We start from the raw sequence: 22,407 nt of genomic DNA, 5'->3' as shown, positions 1-22,407 counted from the left end.
ACTTTTTGGGTACGAGCCTCCAAGTATGATGAAATCCAGCCTAACAGAGCTGTCGGAAAACCCATAGTATCGAGTTCATATAGCAAAAGCTTATGCACTACGGTATCAAAGGCTTTACTGAAGTCTGTATAAATAGCGTCAGTTTGTTGTTTATTTATAAATCCGTCGTGAACATGGCACACAAATTCTAAAAGATTAGAAGTAGTAGATCTGCCTTTCATAAAACCATGCTGAAAAGGTGATAATATGCTTTTTATAAAATGTGACATCCGACGTGAGACTAAGAGTTCGAAAAGTTTAGGAATGGCACTTAACTTAGCAATACATCTATAGTTATCTATGAAACGTCTATTGCCTGATTTATAAAGTGGAATAACAAAACTCGATCTCCAGAAGCTTGGAAAATAACCTATTTTCAAGGAGTAATTAAATATCTTAGTCAATGGTAAGTATAATTCTCTAGCACAAGATTTTAAAATATAGGTTGGAACACCGTCAGGGCCAGGGGAAAATGAGGAGCGTAATGTCTTTAAACCATTTAAGACTTCGTCTTCGGTTAAGATAATGCAGGGAAAGTGATTCAATGAAGTGGTATAAATTTCGCAAGGGCCTCTAGATGTGCCCTGGGTATAGGAAGACTGAAAAAAGTCAGCAAATAAATTTGCAATTTCAAGATTGTCTGAAGACTTTTTACTACCAAGTTTCATGCTGGAGGGAAATTTCTGAGCTCTCCTTTTGGAGTTTACAAATTTAAAGAAATTCTTAGGATTGTATAATAAATTCTGCCGCATTCGGAATTCACGCGCATCTCTTCGGTATGTCACTGCTCTCCATTAAATGAGACAGATGTCCGATCGTCCTTTTCTCCTGGGTACGAGAGCGTCTTAACCGTTGCCCATAATTTACTCGATCTGGTACTGATGTTACAATGCTTCAGATATTCTATGCTCACCGACTAATTTGCTAATGCCGCTGCCTCTGCTGGAAATGTTGGTCTTATTTCAGATATTCGACCAGCAGGTATATAACGAGGTGCTGATGTCCGGGAACACCTATCTGCCACCTGGACATCAGATGAGTTGGGCAAATCTCTGAAGCGGCGATTAGTATATTCTCTGAATTCTTGCAAATTGGCTTTCCCATGGTTAAGGAAAGTGTGGCGTTCAGAGCAGCGAACGAAAACAAACGAAACTAATAACGTACCGCTCACACGAAGACATAAACTTTTAAAAATTTTTTAATCGTTTTGTACTGCGAACAAAACGAAACCACAAACATTGAAATGCCAGAAGTACACAAACAATACGATTGTCTTAATTTACTTTGGCTGTAAGTTGCCGAACTGTATCGTTTGCGAACAAATCGCTGGGAAACGTTTCCAAACGTTTGCTGTGCGAAATGATGAGTGGTACACTATGAGTTGTTATTCTTAATATTGTTTTTGTACTTTTTTACATTGTATGATGGTCAAATAAATTAATAAAAAGGGATAATTTTAACTTTTAATTATTTGTAATGAGTTTATATACAATTAACGTTTGCAAAGAGTATTGTACTGTTTCGTTTCCAATGTTGCGTCATCCAGCCGGGTACATTTCAGCTTTGTATTTGTTTACACTCATCTACGCAAACAATACAAAACAAAAAACAGGTAAAAAAAACATTAAGTTCGGCCGGCCGAACTTTTAATACCCTCCACCTTAGGGTAATGGAAACACTAGAACCAATTATGACCCACAAATACCAATTTTTAGACATATTCGTAGAAAATTATCAAAATATAGAACATCGGTGGATTATAGGAAGACGTGGATCTAGATATTCAATTTCACCAATTTTCAATGTTCCACCGAAGCTACAACCCGTAAAAAATGTTGCCAAATTCATCGAAATACCGAATATTGGGAGGTACCGCTATATATAGGGCTATACAAAAGCGTGGACCTGTACATACAATATTTCGCCAACGGAGCTAGAACTCGTTATGACCAACAAATTCCAATTTTTAGACAAATCCGTGATAAAATGTGACAAAAACTATCAAAATACCGAATATCGGAAGATACCGTTATATGGAGGCTATACCAAAGCGTGGACCTATACATACAAAGTTTCGGCGCACGAACTAGGACCCATTATGACCTACGAATAGCAATTTTCAGACAAATCCGTGAAAAAAATCCGTTATATGGAGGCTATACCAAAGCGTGGACCTATACATACAATGTTTCGCCGCACGAACTAGGACCCATTATGACCTACAAATACCAATTTTCAGACAAATCCGTGAAAAAGTGTGGCAAAAATCATCAAAATACCGAATATCGGGATGTACCGTTATATGGGGACTATACCAAAACGTGGACCGATATATCTCATTTTCAATACCAACCATCCCAGACACAATACATATTATTCTGCTAAATTTTGACGCTCTACGTCAAATAATGTGGGCTGTATCGTGATTTCAACAGACAAACAAACAGACGGACATCGTTAAATCGTCTTATGCCATGTTTACGTTAGAACTTTTCGTAGGGTTAACCTACTTTGAGAGGATTTATTTGAAGTAAAAGTAATGGATCTGACAATTTAAATCCAAATCCAGTGGGTTAACCCTCATATATATAAACGTACTGTTAGAATCTTATGCTGATTATGAATATATATACATTATGGGGTCTACGACGAATATTTAGGGATTTTACAAACGGAATGACAAGTTAATATACCCTCCTTTCCAAGGTGGAGGGAATAACAAGTCCCGTTATCTTAATATCTTTGTTTCGTTTCGTACTTCGAGAAAATGCAGAACGAAACGATTGCAAACATTTCCAATAGTTTATTTTCGTTCGCTGGTTCAGAGTCTATGAAATCGTGTGGTCTATTGATGGCGACAATAATGGGGAGGTGGTCTGAGCCTAAAAAAATAAGTGATTGCCATGTAACGCCATTCGGCAGACCTAAGAACACGATGGATATGTCTGGTGAGCTGTGGCTGTCTCCCCTTATTCTGGTGGATGCGTCCTAATTCACTGCGCAAAACGTGGAGCTATCAATTTGCTCAGCCAGCGTCATACCCCTCTGGTCGTTACCATTCTACCGTCATGTCGTCTGTGCAAGCCACAGTTGTCTGCGCTAGAAGGCAGGACTTGGGGCTCGGATAAAGAGAGCTCAATAATATCGTCTTCATGAACAAATCAGGGTAGTTTTTGCTCAATTACGTTGCATTGTTGCCCCGCATAATACACTTGCATTGCTATTAAATAAGACACATTGAATGTTTCAATATTTTTAATAGCTTAACTTAGAAATCTTTTTTTTTTTTTTCAAATATATGAATCTTCGCAGATTTCAATCCGATAAAATTACGTTAGTAACTTGAACCGTACGTTTTGTTCCATTCCACGTACTGGTCTAGATCGTCTTGAGAAACGCTTGGCCGAATCTTTTTAGTGCTATAAGAAAATCATTTTTATTGACAGGTCGTAGCTGTAAAAGTAGTAGTAAATTGAGTTATTAAAATATGAAAACAAAAAATCATACTTACATTACTCTTGTCAAAGGTAAGTATGAAATCCTGGGGCACTGGACGAACAGGCTCCATTGAAGCTTCGCGACACAAACTTTCCATATCGGCGCCAGAATATCCAATTGATAGGTTTCCGATTTCTTCGATTTCCTTTGGGGTAAGATCGTTGTCGACCGTTTTAAGCAAGTTTTTGAGTATATCAATACGTGCGTCTAATTCTGGAAGAGGAACATAAAGTCGTTTAATAAAACGTCTGCGGACAGCTTCATCCAATTCCTGAGGCCTGTTCGTAGCGCCAACTATTAATACTCGGTCGTCGTCGGATGTTGCTGCTCCATCCAGCCTAACTAAGAATTCAGTCTAGAAACATGTGTATGTATTATTAAGCGGATGCATAAAATATATTAAACACATAACCGCATTTTGACATACCTTGAGACGCCGGGTACCTTCATTCTCGTTGTCAGAACGCTTGGAGAGTAAAGAATCGATTTCGTCTATAAAAATGACCTGCGTTATAAAAAAGAAACACTTATATGTTACAAAAAGATATACGACTACCTAGTCCCAGAAAATTATTTGTATTTATATGGAGGCATTAATGTTTGTTATTTGGTATATTGTATATATTATATTGCGATCAATCTGATTTAATCACATGTTTTTACATTGGTAGAACTCTACTGAAAATTAAATTTCTTTTTGATGTACAATAGGGATATGGGAATATTTAAAAATGTTTTGTTGTAAGCGAGTTTCCCCATTCGGTGGACTGTTAAAATATTGCTGTAAATATGAATGTAGTTAACTGGAAGGAAGTATTTTAATCAAAATTTCATAGTATGAGGCATTAAAAATATTTTTTCGGAAGCAGTGTTGTTGTTAATGTAAAAAAGCAGTTAAAATTTAGTTGAGCCCAACAAGTTATTTTCATACTATTTACGGGTTTCTAGCTAAACCACACACTTTACAATCCACTACTATTAGAGAAATATTGGAGTACACCTTTAGCTAGCATATTTTTAAAGAATGATTTTTCAATAAATCCTCTGCATCCATCAAAAAAAAAAAAAAAATAATAATATAAAGCTGACATTTCTAGCCGGAACTTTGTGGTTTTCTGAATTGTGCTTATAATGTGAGCGCACAAAAAGTATATGATCTAAATTTATTTTAGAATCAAAGGACTCGTTATTTTACATCGATAGCTTTTACAGAACAGCTTCCTAGTAATAGGAATTCAAAATGAAAATTTGGTGGGTACATTTTTTAAAAAATCTATTTTTTGAGGGTAAAATTGACGTGCATGGTATAATTTCCTTTGAATGCCAATTTTAATTGAAAAGTCGGACATAGGGAATCTCAAAATCAGCACAAATCTATTTTGTAAATTCCGCGTAGTATCGCGTTTCATGTGAAGTTTTTTAACATCAATGCAATCCTTTTCACGAAATTGTTATATGAGCGAAAAAATGTAACATAAAACCTAGCCATACAGGAGTAATTCATCTTTGTTAATCAAAATTTTTTCTTTAAATGTGTATTCCTTTACATTTAAAGCATTTCAGCATTTTGTTAATTGTATTTTTATGACGTCAACCTTTCTGTATGCGTGGAAGGTAACACGTGTAGTGCCTGCGCCGAAGAATGGGAGTCGTACCATCAGACAAATCTTTGATCAATAAGCATACTGCCAACTATGTCGAAGATAGTTGAGCATGCTATTAAGGATTCTATTGTCGAGTTTCAGGTCACTCTTGGTTTCTAGGGTTTACATATGGAGACGTTGAAATAGTTTTGGGCAGAAAAATGGGATTGTGGCTCCATTGTGCGATTTTGAGGGAGAAACTTTAAGTTGTGCATTTTGAGTTCTAAAAAGGTCTAACTCAAACTATTGGAACGAATCTAAAATTTTAAGGTGGACTTTTAGCTGGCTCAGTGGCGGACACTTGCTAGTACTATGTAATAATACTATTAATATTCGCCATGGCAACAATAGATCCTAGACCAATTACTACCATAATATATTAATTATTTTTTTGGAAATTATTTTTTTTTTTTTGTGAAAACATATGACACCAGGTATATTAGCCCAATAAAGTAGGTTGCCAGCATGGTACAATAAAGAGAAGGTAGGCCAACTTTGAAAAAATTGCAAGTATAGAGGTCTACCTGTTTGGCGTGTAATGTCACAATTAGTATCAAAACAATAAAAAATCAAATAACTTGTTGCATTTATTTTGAATAAATAATTGAAAAACGCGATAACTGAATGAAAGGTCAACACTTCTTTTCAAAATCATGTACTATATATCTCTAAAGGATTATTTCGCTTCAAAAACTCTAGATTTTGTCGATGCATACGTTGAAATAAACATTTTGAAAACACCCGAATTTGAATGTTTTCTGAACAATTATTTTGTTACTGAAAAGAAAACACATACATAAACAAATAAAGATGACATATTAAGCCAAAAAGAATAAAAAAAATTAAAATCATATGGTATCATAGCCCTACCTTGATATCATTGTACCATGGTTGCCAGTAAACTTCATAAATGTGTGAGTATTAAACCTAAAACCCATGGTACAATGAATTCAAGGTAGGGCTATGATACCATATGATTTCAATTTTTTTATTTTCTTGGCTTAATATGTCATCTTTATTTGTTTATGTATGTGTTTTCTTTTCAATAACAAAAAAATTGTTCAGAAAATATTCAAATTCGGGTGTATTCAAAATGTTTATTTCAACGTATGCATCGACAAAATCTAAAGTTTTTGTAGCGAAATAATCCTTTAGAGATATATAGTACATGATTTTGAAAGAAGTGTTGACCTTTCATTCAGTTATCGCGGTTTTCAATTATTTATTCAAAATAAATGCAACAAGTTGTTTTGTTTTTTTATTGTTTTGATACTAATTCTGACATTACAAGCCAAACAGGTAGACCTCTATACTTGCAATTTTTTCAAAGTTGACCTACCTTCTCTTCATTGTACCATGCATTGTACCATGTTAAAACCTAATGTAAAAATTAAATAAAAATAGAAGTGAATTTCTAATCTCAATAATAAATTTACACCGCACGCCAAAATGAATAAACAGATTTGAACTGCTACAACTAGAATAATACAACAAGAATTTATAAGGGCCTTCAAAACTTTTGTAATTTTGAGAAATATAGTGCAAATCAAGCTTATTTGATCCTAATTTTGTAGATTTTTTTTATATTATATTATTAAATTAGTATTCTATGCAAATTAGGTAGATTGACAATTTATTTCCTAAAGCAACAATGATGTTATTCTGTGTGTGTCCAAACAAAGCAAAAATAGTAGCCCGACATAGCAAAAATATATAAGACGACAATACAGCTTGAGAATAATATTATAAACGTAGTTAGTTTTTTCAACAATGCTTGAGAAACATTTATTTTGCACAAACTGTTCTCAAATCTGTCCTTTGCTGACAAATTTGTTTTGATTTGTTGTGAAAATTGTCAGCTAAAATTTGTTTTCATTTGGTAAAAAGAAAAATCATGCAAATTTAGGATCGAATTCTTAAGGTAATGATGAATAATAAATCTGGGAAACTGTGGTGTATATTTCAATCGCATTAAAAATGTTGCCGGAATTTAATGGAAGTGTAGCATTAGTGGAGGATATGCAGAAGCTCAAATAGGGAAAAGAAAGCGTCAAGGTTTCAAGGCCACAGGAGGCAGTGACAACAGGGATGGCAATCAATGAATAAAATGTGTAAAATGATTAAAAATGAAAGAAATAAGTATTTTAGACTGTTACAAAAACCAGCTTAATATAATATTACTTTCGTAAGCTGGTTCTACTATTACAAGTATATGCTTGTAAGGTTTTAATTTCGATTGTTATATATTTGATACACAACAATTTTTCAATGTTTACTCAAGATTTTTTTAAGCTTAAGGCTTATTGTAATATTATTCTTAAGCCATTCTGGTATGTTGGAAGAGAATTTCCGTTCTAAAAAAATGAACTTATAACAAATATGCCTTAAAAATCTTTAATAGTTGTTACGTCAAAATTAAAAAATATAAATTTATCCTTCCCTAATTGATTTTTTTTCTTTGAAAAGTCATTAATCAAAATATTTTCCTTAATAACGAAAAGGTGTAAAAAATGTAACTATTCATCAATTCATTCTTTTTGTAACGTGTGATGCCTTAATTTTATCGCGTGCACAATATTTTTGCATAACAACTTACCGATGGTTGTCTAGCGACAGCAACAGCGAAAAGTGTTCGAACCATTTTCTCACCCTCGCCCATCCATTTAGATGTCAATGAGGCCGAGCTGATGCTAAAAAATGTTGATTTCGATTGCGAAGCTATACATTTGCCTATTAATGTTTTGCCCGTTCCTGGAGGCCCAAACAACAGTATACCCCTTGGAGGTCTTCGTAAACCAGTAAAGATATCGGGACGTAGAAGAGGATATACTACGGCTTCCTTAATAATCGATTTGGCATATTCTAAACCAGAAATTTCACTCCAATCTGTGATAAACGATCAGTATTATAAAGATTAGAATGTATACACTACGACTTACCAACAGGTTTAAACTTGTGCATGATTTCATTATTTATGACTTCTACCATTTTGGGATCAATATTTTTCAAGGCAGCATTAGACAAATCTGTACCGTCTTCCATATTTTCTTCAGCATTCTGTTCAAAAGTGTTAGGGACCAGTGAACTGTAAATATATATATTTGTTTAACGTCAATAAAGACTTTGTTAAATACTCTAGATATGTATCATTCATGCCTTTTTGTTCGCACGGGTGGTACAAAACTCTTTTTATTTGTGTTGCAAATTCGAACAAGCGAACCAAGTTTTTTCTTTGTGGCAGAAAAAGAAAAATCAGCCGTTTGAACAACATTTTCTTCTGGTTTTCTTGCTATGTTTCCCTCAGACTACAAGAATAAAAAAACTTCTTACCACATTTGAAATTAAAATCATATCTTATATAACTTACTTTCTGATTTTGTAATACAAGTATTTCCCTCGCACTATAAAATTTGTTTGGATCTCTATTGGTCTTACCCGTGAGAAAGTTATCCATTGTATTACGTGGTCCTTCCGCACGAACGTTGATTTTTTCAATATTGTCGCAGTTATTATCAACATGTTCGAACATCATTTCGGACTCGCTGTCATAGGCAGAATCGATTTCATCCCATGTTGGGAAGACTAGTATAGTACTTTCTACATTCCTTTTTGGTTCTATCCACTGCGAATATGCTTTTAACTGAGTGTCGTCGATGTGCATAGTAAAATTACAAACGTATTCCATAATATCTTCAGAAATTTCCTCCCATTCATTTGCCAGTATGGTTCGTTGTCGCCAAGTAGTTAATTTCATGTTATTTTCTTTGAAATTGTCTATCGTTCGGTCCATGTTCAGAGCTACAAGCAATTGAAAATTTTATCAATTATAAAAGCTGTTTTTTCTCGAACTTTGAAACAAAGATAAAAGTTACACGGCTTAGAAAGAAACATGTTTTTATTGGAACTCCTCCACTGTCAGTGGACAAAATGAAACTTTAATGGACTGTATCTGCGAAAAAAAACACTAATTCTAGGTGCGTATTTCAAATTTTGGATTTAACTTTAAATCAAATAAATTTAAACATTAGAAAATCACAAATATATTTCGTTTCGATATACAGGAACAGGTCCTAAAATAAATTGTTAATATATTTATGCAGCATGAGATTATATGTTTCCCAAGGAAATATTCCGGAATATTCGTCCGTCTTTACATTAAAAATAATGAAAGTCAAAAATGCATGTCGTTGTATTTATAAATAAACCCTTTATTATTATAACTATATATATTTAATAAGTTCTAAATACAAAAATATAAATTGAGTCATTCTCAAATAACTACGGCGATCAGTAACGTAGACCATTTACTAAATTATGTTTATGGTAGTTTTAAACATTTTAAACTCGTAATTACTAAATATAAATGTTTTGTATGTTTGAGTCTTTTGTGCTCTAAGCATAGATTTAATTTACACATTTTGAAGTTTTTATCTAAAAAAACTTCATGTGCTGTTTTGTGGTCGTTGACGGTGTCGATGTTACAATGCCGTTATATAAAGGATGATGTGGTCGTTGATAGTTTCTGCTTAAACTGTCGGTAGATTGCTTCAACATCCGGTCAATGGTGGGTAAGTGCAACATCTTTTCTCTAACCTGTAAAGGCAGGTCGTCATGTGGACCAAAATGTGTGGAAACCCCACTGCTGTGTGTATATGTAATGCCACCTCCTTGTGACGCTGGTATCACCGAAATAACCGAGTGGTCTTGAAATTGGATTTGGACAACACCATGTGAAAGTTCAGTGGCCATGCCTATTCCAGGAATATTGACTCGTTTGATGGGCAAATTTGGTTGGGAGGCTATGAACTCTTGTTGACATTCTTTACTGGTACCTTCAAAATCGATATTGGGGTTAACACTTAAGGAGAAGTTAATCGAGGGCAATTGATTGGATTTTGGCGTCGAAGAAAATATGTTGTTGGTGTCTCGTTTGTTCGTTGTTACGTGCTGTGCCTGCAAATCCGACGTCGGCCGCCTGCCTATAACGACGGGAAAACAACTATGACCTCCAGGCAACTCTGCCAACTCCAAAGCCTTGCTTATTGCCTTACAATGATTGAGGCAAGCCTGCTGGTGATCAATTAACGCTTGAGTTTCATCTGCCTGTGTAAGATGGCGACCATGCTTATCAAAAACCTTGATACCTTCTCCAGGAGACTTTGTAACCTTCGATCCGTCATAAAATGCGGCTTCAAAATCTTCCAAACTCTCCATCAAAGCGAATTTTGCAAGAGGACTGTAGTATGTAATCTTGGGTGTTTTGCTTTTCACCAGATTAACAAAACGCGCCGCATAGGCATATTTCTTGTGGTGTTTAGCAGGCAAAGTGTCGTATGAGAAGATACAATTTGACGAAGTAGGCGGTGGATCAGGGGCACGATCACTCACCGGCAGTCCACGACCCGAATCGGGTTGATAAACCATTACGCTTTGCCCATCTCCCGATATCCAACATATATCAGTTACGCGATCTGCGTTGTACTTTGCTCTATACTTGATGAACTCTATAACAACTTCTCCTCTTTTTAAAATACTCATTATTGCATTTTTTGTCTTATATCGCGTGGGTTGTAATCTTGTAGTGTTTAGTGGTGGCACTGTTAAAGGTCTTTCTGGCTCACAGCTTTTTGCTTGAAGGGAAGTCTGGCCCGAGCAATTGTCCGATATTGACATCCGTATATTGCTTGCATGTTAGAAGATCTTGTCGTTGGGCAATTTGGTCGAATCCAATTCCAATTTTCTTCCCCAAACGGTTCTGTTTTCATTCTTTCTACATTACCATTCGTGCTGCATTTTACACTCACTCGATTCTGAAAATCCACCGGGGCTAAAGGATGCTGGTTGGATGGTTGGCTTGCAAATGGGAGTTGTTCCGTTACATTTGACTTCGGAAATGATGGGCAAGAATTTGATGCATTACTCGATGAAAAGGTGATAATACCACTGTCACAACTAAACTGACTACGAGTACTATTTCCAATGTCCATTCTGTTTTCGGTGTTTGTGACTGTCTCCTTGCTAAATCGTAACATAAATGGATGTTTCAAACCTGCTGAAGGCTGATACGTTCTTCTGGCTTTTTCCTGAGGAGCTGTTTGATTAAATCTTTAGCATCAAAAGATATATGCGATGGAATTTGATAGTCCGACATAACAACTCTGTTTAAAGTGGCCTGCACTGCATCAGTATCAAATGGCGGTTGTCCAACAAGTAAAGTGTAAAACATACATCCAAGACCCCAAACATCGGCAGGAAGACCGTGTGACGATCGTGAAACTACTTCAGGAGAAATATAATTCGGAGTGCCACACATAGTTACATGACGTTCGTTTGGTTGCTTCAGTTGTGTGGCTAAACCAAAGTCAGCTATCTTGATGTGCATGTCTTTGGAAAGCAGAAGATTTGACAAAGAAATATCGCGATGCATAATGCTATGCGAATGCAGATAGAGAAGCCCAGCAACAACCTGCTTTAATATTGCAGCAGCCTCTCCCTCGGTCATTGGGCGGCCCATTATCGACTTCATATAACGTTGAAGTTCACCATTATGTGCCAACTCAAGCACCAAATACACATAATGCTCGTCTTGGAAAAATGTGTACAGTTCCAATACCGATGGATGTTTCAAGCGTGAATGTATTTCGACTTCCTGACGCACTCTGTCAGCCATGGCGGCGCCATGGATAAGTTTTTTGTCAATCATTTTAATAGCGACATACTGGTTGCTCCTGAGGCATCGTGCTTTATACACACTAGCAAATCCTCCTTTTCCCAATAAATGCAGGACTTCATATTCGTTGATATTTTCTCCCCAATTCCTTTGGTGGTTCATTTTTCCTATTGAGTAAAATGATGCGTGTGTGCGTTTGTGTTAGTATGCGTTCGCAAACAACGCCACTTTTTCAAAGAATTTTTTGGACAAATACCACAAATAACAATTGTTTTAAAACAAAAACAAATATAAATGTCGTTATTGTTAATTAGGTTAATTAGAATTCTAAAACGCCACCATCATCCACTTTATATTAATCAATTTAAACAATTAGATGAATCCAATAAAAGAGCGCTGGAAACAAATATGAAAAACGTCCCAACGAAACGAATATGAAGGCCACAAAGGAATACCCGATAAAAATAAACGAAAGCAAAGACTTGAGGTACTCTGTTGTTTACGAATGAGACATGAGAAAATTGCACATCTTCACTAAAGAGCGCGGAACTAGTTGCTACTATCGTTTGCCGAACTGGATAATGGAGTTGGGTGAAAACCGAGTACTCGACTATTCATAACAGTGTTGCCACCGAGGACATTGCATATTGCCCACGGAGAGCATGGCAGAAAAATACAGGTAGATGCATCAACGCTTGGGAGCATTTATATGTCAAAAAAATTAAATGTTTTTTTTTCAAATATAAGTAGATTTTTATATGTTTTCTTATACTACGTCTTTCGGAGGCTATTATAATTCGCGTTTTTCAACAATTTTTACAAATTTAAAAAATTTTTCATTCAACAATTTCAATTCCAAAATTGGTTTGACAGTTCATTGTCCCAGCAGCTGTGTTGACGCGTCGACCTATATTCTTCTACCATGACGGAGAGTAAAAATAAAAATATTACATATTTTGGGAAATAACACAATCCTCAAAATTTTATTTTCCTTTGCCAGAGAGACCCCTAGGGATAGGTAAGTCGACTTTCGATTAATTGAATAATCGACTTTTAGTACTAAAATTCTCAAAAGATTTATTTTGTCTTTCATTTAACAATTTTCATTCGTGTTTTGTACTTTTTGAATAAATGTTGACATTTTACAAATATTTTTCTGTTTTCAAATTTGGTTGGAGTCACTTGTCAAAAAATTTTTTTTCGATACAAAACTAAACAGAAAGCAAAATCCCGGGGTACTCTGTTGTTTACGAATGAATGTAATGCACGACGCCGGGTTGTTTACGAATGAGACATGAAGAAAACTGTTTATAATTTGGCTTACACACCATTGAAAAAAAACTGTGCAGAAACACTTTAATATTTACAGTTTGTTAAATGGCGGGGAAATTGAATAACATGTCAGGATTTTCTTTTAAATAAGATCTGAACTGTTTAACCTTTGTTCTTTTATAAAAAAGCCAGCCGATGACTTAAACCAGTAAAAACAACCTTCTATGTACTTGCACCTCCAAATCTCATTGGGTAACTAGGACTTCAAATTCTGTTGAACCTTCCCCATCGTTCTGTTAAGCCTCCCCATTTTGTTACGGAGGTACCCTTGATTTCGTCATTATGTTTTGCAAAAATCGATTCAATAATTTTTGCAACATTAATTTCTTCTGTTTTTTTTTCGTTGGTCCCAGTCATGGTAGAACTAAGAAGGTAAAGTCATGTAATCCATGGCTCAATAAGAAGGTTGCTCAACTTCAAAGAAAGTAGAAAAATGCAACTATATGCTGCAGTCTTATAGTGTCAAATAGGCCGGTTTTTACATCTTTCCGATAGATAAAAAAGTGATGTTGTCGGACACATAAATCGTTTTTCAAGTTTCATTTAAGTATGAACGGTCCGAAAAGCAAAAGGTCAGACCATCTTCCCTTTATCTTTTAAAATAAGGTTTACTGAATTTATGTTGTCATATTTTTTTATTGATAATATGACAATAATAGCAAAATTTATTTAAATAAAAAAATGTATGACGCAAATCGTTTATTTTATATTGAAGAACTGAATTATATAATATAATTATATATAAATTCGCATTTTGTTTATTATTTTTAAACTAAAATGAAGATGTCATTGTGAAAAAATGCAGTGAATACCAGTTACTTTTAAATAAGCGTGCCACTATCTCTGTAAAAAATGCATACATACCTTCTGTAATTGTGCCATGATTGTATACATACAAATCAGAGATAGGAACTTGCTTTGTCTTATGCCAGACTATGTTGCGTGGTGGGCACTATTTAATTTTTAATTGATGTTTTTTTTAGCTAACATCCGCGACGTGCAAACCGCAGCAACCCGTGTTTAAAAAATGAAGCGGAAATGTTCTGTCCCAATGGTAATTAGAATTGCCACCACTGCCAGTGTTGTATTTGGATCGATTATTTGGTAGATAAATTAATCGAAAATACCACCTGCGATATTGTAAGGGCTCGTTAGGTCGGTATCATAAAGAAGGTAAATGTCAGGAAAAATTAAGGAAAAGCCGAAAAGCGGAAAAATGCCGCGTCATTCCCGTAGGTATAAAAGGGGGAAAAAGGAAAACGCGCCCTTATTATTCAAGTGGTGCGACAGTAAAATAGTGGTCATAAAAGTAAAAAAAAAATTAAAACCTGCCAAATTTCAAAATAAAAATTACTTTTTTTAAGGCAATAAAAGCCTCGATATTTATTTTATTATTTATGGTGAAGGCGTTAGTAATTGATTGTAAGTGATCCTTGTATGAATTATAATTGTGTAGATATATGAGTGTTTTTGTGTTGTGTGCTTCTATGTCTTTCAGTGTTTCGCCAAAATAATTTAAATTTCTCGAGGGTATCAACTGGCCTCCTCGGCGAACAAAAGCGGAGAGGTCAGCCCATCTTTGACGGCCACAGCAACCACCACAACGCAAAATTGAGGCCCCAGCAACCGCCTCCATAACACCAATTCCCTTGATCCATGATATCCGGGTTCTGCTTTATCCTGGTGGACGAGGTCGCGGAAGAGTGATCCTGGAAAAGAACAAAGCAGGTTGTACTAAAGAATGCAAAAAGCCAGGTAACAAAGTTATTTATTAAACTTACCGCTTGTTTGATACAACCACTGGCATAAAATAAAAACCAGAACCAGGAGGGAGACCCTGCAACAGAAAAAGGAGAAATTCCATTAAATAAAATTTTAAGAAAAAGCAAAAGGCAGAAAAATTCATATAAATTAAGAGAAAGAACTAATATAATATTCAAATTTTTAATTAAGATAATATATTTAGGTTAAGTTGTGTTGTCTAAGTTTATTATTTGTGTTTTTTTTTGTGTCCAGCATAAATGTTCTTGTTTTTGTGAGGGACATTAACTATTCTAAATTTTATAAGTAAATTGGAGTGTAGGGTTACCCCAAATTACTTTGAGTGTTATAATCAAGATTTTTTTTGAGGTTCCGTTGAATATTGTGGACCAGTTTGCGGGTCCCTCACCACCTAAGAGAGCTCGTTTAGGCAGGTACTAATTGCATAACTTAGAAAGTCCAAAATTTGGTGACATTTAGTTGACTGAAGTAATGAAGGGTGGTCTGATATATATGAACTCCTCAAACAATGACTAAGAGATCCTGATAGTTAATGTTTCAAATTTCAGCTTGTTTGTTCTATTTTAAGGAAATCTTATATATTAATAAATTGTTCGTAATATGATTGTTTGTGTAATCATGATTGTCTAGTTCATTCATGAGAGAGTGAATTTGGTGTACATTGTACTGAGGGGAGTGGGTGTGGAATACGGGGCCCTGATAAAATTGACAGTTATGTAGGATCTCAGGGTCAAGGTTGGGCGGGCTAGTGTGGGAGTGGCAATATCAAACTCCTTTGTTCCAGGTGTACGTAGTGTTTGTGTTATGTAGAATTTGTATTTATCCATTAATTGTTTAATTGTTCGTCCCCAAGGCTATTGGTGTATGGGATGGAACCAACCCCTGAACATGGCTCCTGAGCTAGCGGCCACAACACCATAGTGCCGAAGCAGGTGGCACGTAACAATATGGCGCCCAATCGAAAGCTATAATGTCTTAAATTCAGTGCAATAACAGCTTAGCACAGTGCAATAAACTATAGGGTTCAAATAGGCATAAGCGAAAATCACATTTTCTTACAACGATTATCTCATGTTGCAGACGCAGCTTTAATTCTTTAAAATTTGTGATAAACGTGCAATAGTAGATGAGGTTTTTAGAAAATTAGGATTGTCGTTCCAACTACAAGGGTCAGGTGCAATAATCTTGTTAGTTCCATGTAACAATGAATGTATTGTGTTTTATGACCTGTTTTTTTTGTGTTTCTGTATGTTTTATTTTAAAGTAGAAAAAATAGACGTAGGGTATAACCTAAGGGAAACGTGCAAAGCTTGAGGTGAAGCATCTCAATGTGCATTGTACGGAAGTACTTGTTCACGAGATCTTTTTCGTTATTTTCTTTCGAAAACTGCCGTGGTTTTACCCTCAAATTTATGTTTTTATGTAATTTTTGTATTTATTGTTTCGAAGTCGTCAAATCGAGATGACATAAGAGAGGAAAAGTACAATAGCGTTCGTGAAGAAGTTTTCGCAAACTGTATTGTACGAAAGAAAATTTAACCTCCTTCACGAGATCCGTATTCTCTTATGATGGGAAAACTGCCGTGGTGGTCGTCTCTAAATGTTTGTCTTTGAAACAAAATAAATAAGTGAATATGTAAAGTCCAGTCTAGCAGTACACCAGAACAACCGTAAAAGGACACTTATAATGCGTGATAGGATTTCTTATAACATAATGAAATAAGTCCACACACTCAACCTCAAAAGCAATTGAAAAAAAAAAAAAAAAAAAAACACCAAACGAACTCTCATCGTCATTGTTTAAATCACTATTAACTATTGATATTGTCTTGTGTTTGAATGTTTTTGTTTATGGTTTTTGTCCTTAACTTATTTTGATTATTATTTTAGTTTATTTACTATTTTCTTATTTTTATTTGATTTAATTATTTATTTTTTTTTTACTTGTTCTGCTTATTAGTGCGTTTTGATTATATGTTTAGTACACTTATAGGTTTAATTATATTTTATTTTATTAATTACTATTGTTCATTTTTTTGGTATTTATATATTTTGTTTTTTAAAGAACTTTTCTAAATTAGTTATTTTTAAATCATTAAGTCATACACCCCTGCTTTTATTATCTGAAATTGTGGCAATCTAAATTTCGGCACAACAAAAAAGTAAACCCACAGCTATTAATTGACAATTGATTTTTTTTAATAAAATTAATTGGGTAAACGAGTTGAAGTCTGATGAGTGATTATACGGCGGGAAAAAGAAGAAGTAAACGCAATAGAACACTAGCTTTCGACACGAGCAGGATTTCTATACAATCACCCAAACCTAATAACAAAAAGAAAAAAGTAGTCTCAAACATGGAGCAATCCAATGGTATTAGGGATACAACAATAAGGGATTTGTCCGGATCCATCAACAACACTCAACCGAGTACCAGTAAGAGTGCTAGGGTACCATCGAATTTACCTCCAACGCCTACTCCAAGTAATCAGCAAGGCGATGTAAACAATGTAATCAGGAGTATGGTATGCGAAAGTATGAATGACGCCCGAGGGTATTTGAGATCATGGGTGGAAGAAAGTGTTGCCAAAGAAATGGATAAAATTCACTCGGTGATAAACCGATTGAGCGATAATGTCAGCAGGTTATCGATAAATGTCCAAAATCAGCCAACAATACCAAATACTTTACCGAACCCCCCGGGAAACCCTACAGATGAGTTCCCTACACAACATAGAGATAATGTTAATAATGGTAATCGCAGAAGCACTGTGATTCCATCCGTGATTAGTACTGGCATCCATGGAATAAAAGTTGAACGTTTTGGATTAAATTTTTCAGGGAAACCAAACAGTCTGTCGGTGGAAGATTTTATCTACCGGCTGGAATACTTTCAACAACATTACAAACTAGCTTGGGAAGACATTTTAAATGAATTCCATATTTTGGTGTCCGGTCCAGCCTATGAATGGTTCTGGCTCCAACAGAGGTCAAACAACATTAACGATTGGGATTCCTTAAAGCATGGGTTAAATGAAAGATTCAAGACAAGGCGAACAACATTTGAATCGATGCGGGATCTGTTAGAAAGGAAACAGGGGGCAACCGAGTCCATTGATGCTTTCTTTCATGAAATAAATCTAATGAGATCGAAACTGGAAAGGCCAGTCTCAGAATACGAGATTATTTCTTTGGTTAAGAAAAATTTGAGAAAGAATCTATCGAGTATTGTGTACTCGATGCCCGTGTCGTCATTAGAGCAGCTAAGAGTGGAGTGTTTGGAAATTGAGAGGACATTTTTTCGACGCGACCCATTATCTCAAGCTCCTCCACCAACCATAACAGACCCATACGTGTACACGCCATGCAAGAAGAAGAAATAGAATATCCGAATTTGGTAGAACCGGAAGAGTTAGTAGATGTTTCGGCCCTAAACCAAATTGTTTGTTGGAATTGCCAAATAGCGGGTCATGGATTTAGGGATTGTCCGTCGTCCCAAAGAGGACTATTTTGCTTTAAGTGTGGAAGGCAAAATACCATAACACCCAAATGTGGAAATTGCAAAGCGGGAAACGTGAGAAAGAACGTGGTTCTAGCGGGGAACCATCGTTCTTCCGAACAACCCGCTGCGACGAACCCACTGTAGAATTAGTTGAGACCATCGTCAATAACTATTCCCAAATTCGGCATTATCTTCCAATTGAGTTCAGGCAGAGACATTATAAAAACAAAAGAGCAGAAATTTTTCAGGAAGAGGAATCTCGCAATAATTCCGAATCAATATCCATAGGGGTAAATAAAAATATGAAAAGTAGAATGAGGATAATGAAATTGAGGCAACGACATAAAGAAAATAAAGAATTAAAAAAATTGATATCCGAAGCCGTCATCCGGTGCAAATATAGAACGGATCCTAGACCATACGCTAGCATTAAAATCGAAGGGAAAGAGATAAAGGGTCTATTAGATTCTGGGGCTACGGTTTCAATACTAGGGAAGCATTGCCGAGAAATAGTTGAGGAATTAAACATTATTGTTGATCCACAGGACACGAATGTAAGTACGGCGTCAGGGAAAACCCATCGCATAGTGGGCAAAATAGAGGTAGAGGTAGAATATCAACAACAATTCTTAAAAATGCGTTTCTATCTATGCCCAGATCTAGAACAAGATCTTTATCTAGGAGCAGATTTCTGGAAATTATTTAATATTGCCCCAGAAATATTTCCCATAGACGAGATAACCGTGGACTTACAAGAGCAGATGCGTGGAACCTCGACCAACGAAAATAAGAATATGCACCAACTAACAGGGGAACAACGTAGACGCCTAGAAGAAATAATAAATAAGTTCCCAACGTTTGAAAAAAATGGACTGGGTTGTACGAAATTAGAGAAACATGCAATTAAGTTAGTAGGGAATGCGAATCCTGTCAAGGATAGACATTATCCTTTATCGCCGGCCGTACAGGAAATCGTATATAATGAAATAGATAAAATGCTCGCTCTGAAAGTTATTGAGGAGAGTGATTCGCCATGGAGTAATCGTACTACCGTCGTGCGAAAACCGAACAAGAATCGTTTCTGCCTCGATGCGAGGAAACTAAATGCCCTAACGGTGAAGGATGCATATCCATTACAGAATATCGATGGAATATTAAGCCGAATTGATCAAACCCATTTTATCAGTAGTGTCGACCTGAAGTATGCCTTCTGGCAGATTGAGTTGGAAGAAGAAGCGAAGCCATATACCGCCTTTACAGTACCAGGTCGACCACTATATCAATTCAGGGTCATGCCGTTTGGGCTTTGCAATGCGGCGCAAAGATTATGCAGGTTGATGGATAAGGTCATCCCAGGACGACTAAAATCCAATGTTTTCATATATCTGGATGATCTCCTGATTATAGCTGATGATTTTGAGAACCATGTCAGAATTTTGGAAGAAGTAGCTGAATGCCTGCAAAGAGCGAATCTGACGATTGGACTCAAAAAGTCGTTATTCTGTTTTCGAGAGTTGAAATACCTTGGATTCATAATCGGTAGCGGGATGTTGAAGACTGATCCAGAAAAGGTGAGCGCTATCCAGAGGATACCGCCACCAAAATCGCCGAGGGAAGTGCGAAGTTTTCTCGGTACTGCCGGTTGGTACCGGAGATTTATAAAAGATTTTGCATCCATATCTTCCGCCCTAACAGATACTTTAAAAAAAGGAAAAAAATTCGTAATGACTCCGGAAGCGATGCAATCTTTCCAATCTCTAAAATATGCTCTCACATCCGCACCGGTTCTCAGGCACCCTGACTTTAATAGAGAGTTCTTTATTCAATGCGACGCCTCGGAATATGGAATAGGAGCAGTACTTTTCCAAAAGAATGAATTTGGCGGAGAGAACCCTATCGCTTTTTATTCCCAAAAACTGAATTCCGCCCAGAAGAATTACTCCGTCACAGAAAAGGAATGTTTGGCCGCAGTTTTAGCGGTAAAAAGGTTCCGTCCGTACGTCGAGCTTATGAAGTTCACAATCATCACGGATCATGCCAGTCTTAAGTGGCTGATGTCCTTAAAAGATTTAAGTGGAAGACTGGCGAGATGGTCACTTCAACTTCAGGCGTACGATTTTTCAATTGAACATCGGAAAGGATCGGAAAATGTTGTAGCGGACACACTGTCTCGAATGTCGGTTGAGTCTGATGTCGTTGTAGAGGAATTGTGTGACGATAATGTATTGGATTTCGAAACTACGGCATTTGAAAGTGAAGAATATGTCGAGTTGCGCAACACCATACAACAAAACCAAGATCGTTTGCCGGATTTAAAAATCGACAATGATAAAATCTATGTTCGAACCAAAAATTTTGAGCAAGAAATGATGGAATTTGAGTGGAAACTGTGGATACCTCAGGACATAACATATGTACTGATTGAGAAAGCACACATTTACGGTAGCTCGGTCCACGATGGTATAACGAAAACCTTAAAACGATTAAAAACTTATTTTTATTGGCCAAAAATGTCATCGCAGGTACGACAATTCATACAAAATTGTACAACGTGTAAAGAAACGAAATCGGCAAATCAGCGTATGAACCCTACGATAGGCAACGAAGTTATAACTGAGAGACCTTTCCAGAAGTTGTATATAGATTTTCTGGGAAAGTATCCCAGATCAAAACAAGGCAATTCCTACATCTTTATAGTAGTCGATCATTTTACGAAATTCACATTCCTACACGCGATGAGAGAAGCCACTGCATATAACGTGGTAAAATTTCTGGAAAATCAAGTCTTCCATACATTCGGGGTACCCGAGATCATACACAGCGACAACGGAAAACAGTTCGCCTCAAAAGTTTTCGCGGATATGATAAAAGATTACAAAATCACCCACATCACCACAGCCTATTACTCTCCGCAATCTAACGCATCAGAGCGAGTAAATCAGTCAGTATTAGCCGCCATACGAACGTATGTTGAAAACGATCACCGGGATTGGGATCTTTATTTAGCGGAAATCGAACAAGCATTGAGAACCTCAGTACATTCAGCAACTGGAACCAATCCTTTTTTCGCATTATTTGGTTATAACATGTTCACTAGTGGAACCGATTACAAACTGGCAAAAAAACTCCAATCCCTGACTGATCACCAAATTGATCAAATAAATCGATCAGATAAATTAGAATTAATGCGAGAGAGAATAAAAGAAAACACACACCAAGCTTATATATCTAGTGCGAAAAGGTACAACCAACGAGCACGTATTGTCAGGTTTCTACCGGGACAGGAAGTGTATAGGAGAAATCATACCCTTTCAGACTTCAAAAATAATATCAATGCGAAGTTCTGCAAGAAATTCCTGAAATGTAGGGTAGTAAAACCAGTGGGCAATAATATGTATGAGCTAGAAACGCTCCAAGGAAAACCACTTGGTAATTTCCACGCAAAGGATATAAAAATATAAACAAAAGTATAACAAGCTGTGATAAGATAATTTATGTGCAATACTAGATTAAGCAGAGTTAATCTATGATGCAATAATTTTGTTTATACACGATGTTCTTTTGTTTATATATGTATTCAATAATGTGAGCAAATGTACCGTAAGCTGTAAAAAAATACTTTAGTGCAATATTAGATTATCTGTGTTGCGTTGAGTTTTTATATACGTGCTTATTGTGTCATTTGTGAATGTTTTGCGTAAACATGGAAGCGGAATGAATTTAGTGGAAAATATATATAAGGCAATCCTGGTTTTAGGAAATTATGTCGAAATTATGAAATTTAGTTATCTAGGAATATTAAAATATTTGTTATAATTCACTATTGTAATCCAATTATAGACGATTTAGATTAGCCCGGCTTTTGAGACATAAAATCAGGGCGTGGGAGTTCCCCACGTTGGGACTAAGACATGTCTATTCTAAATGAAACAGGGATTCAA

The 22,407-nt window shown here is 35.9% G+C and overlaps 2 protein-coding genes across 2 annotated transcripts; both read right to left on the bottom strand.

Annotated features, from left to right (window-relative positions):
- Positions 1 to 3,276: 3,276 nt before the first annotated feature.
- On the bottom strand, positions 3,277 to 14,065 carry LOC101893280 (fidgetin-like protein 1). Its single transcript, XM_059129761.1, is given in 9 exon segments — positions 3,277 to 3,450; positions 3,453 to 3,492; positions 3,551 to 3,892; positions 3,965 to 4,042; positions 7,777 to 8,066; positions 8,120 to 8,265; positions 8,337 to 8,485; positions 8,548 to 8,978; positions 14,047 to 14,065. Coding segments are annotated over 8 exon segments (1,545 nt in total). The 5' UTR covers positions 8,971 to 8,978; positions 14,047 to 14,065; the 3' UTR covers positions 3,277 to 3,373.
- LOC131805951 (serine/threonine-protein kinase PLK4-like) lies at positions 11,209 to 12,315 on the bottom strand. Its single transcript, XM_059129764.1, has one exon. It carries the CDS (start codon positions 12,010 to 12,012, stop codon positions 11,224 to 11,226), a length of 789 nt encoding a protein of 262 aa, XP_058985747.1. The 5' UTR covers positions 12,013 to 12,315; the 3' UTR covers positions 11,209 to 11,223.
- Positions 14,066 to 22,407: the final 8,342 nt, after the last annotated feature.

The sequence above is a fragment of the Musca domestica genome, unplaced genomic scaffold, assembly GCF_030504385.1.
Source record: "Musca domestica strain aabys unplaced genomic scaffold, Musca_domestica.polishedcontigs.V.1.1 68, whole genome shotgun sequence".
Lineage (NCBI taxonomy): Eukaryota > Metazoa > Arthropoda > Insecta > Diptera > Muscidae > Musca > Musca domestica.
This window is presented reverse-complemented; position numbering and strand designations above follow the sequence as displayed.

Bases quoted from the DNA above. Each gene is read 5' to 3' on its own strand.
- LOC131805951 (XM_059129764.1), bottom strand. From the start codon at position 12,012: ATGAACCACCAAAGGAATTGGGGAGAAAATATCAACGAATATGAAGTC.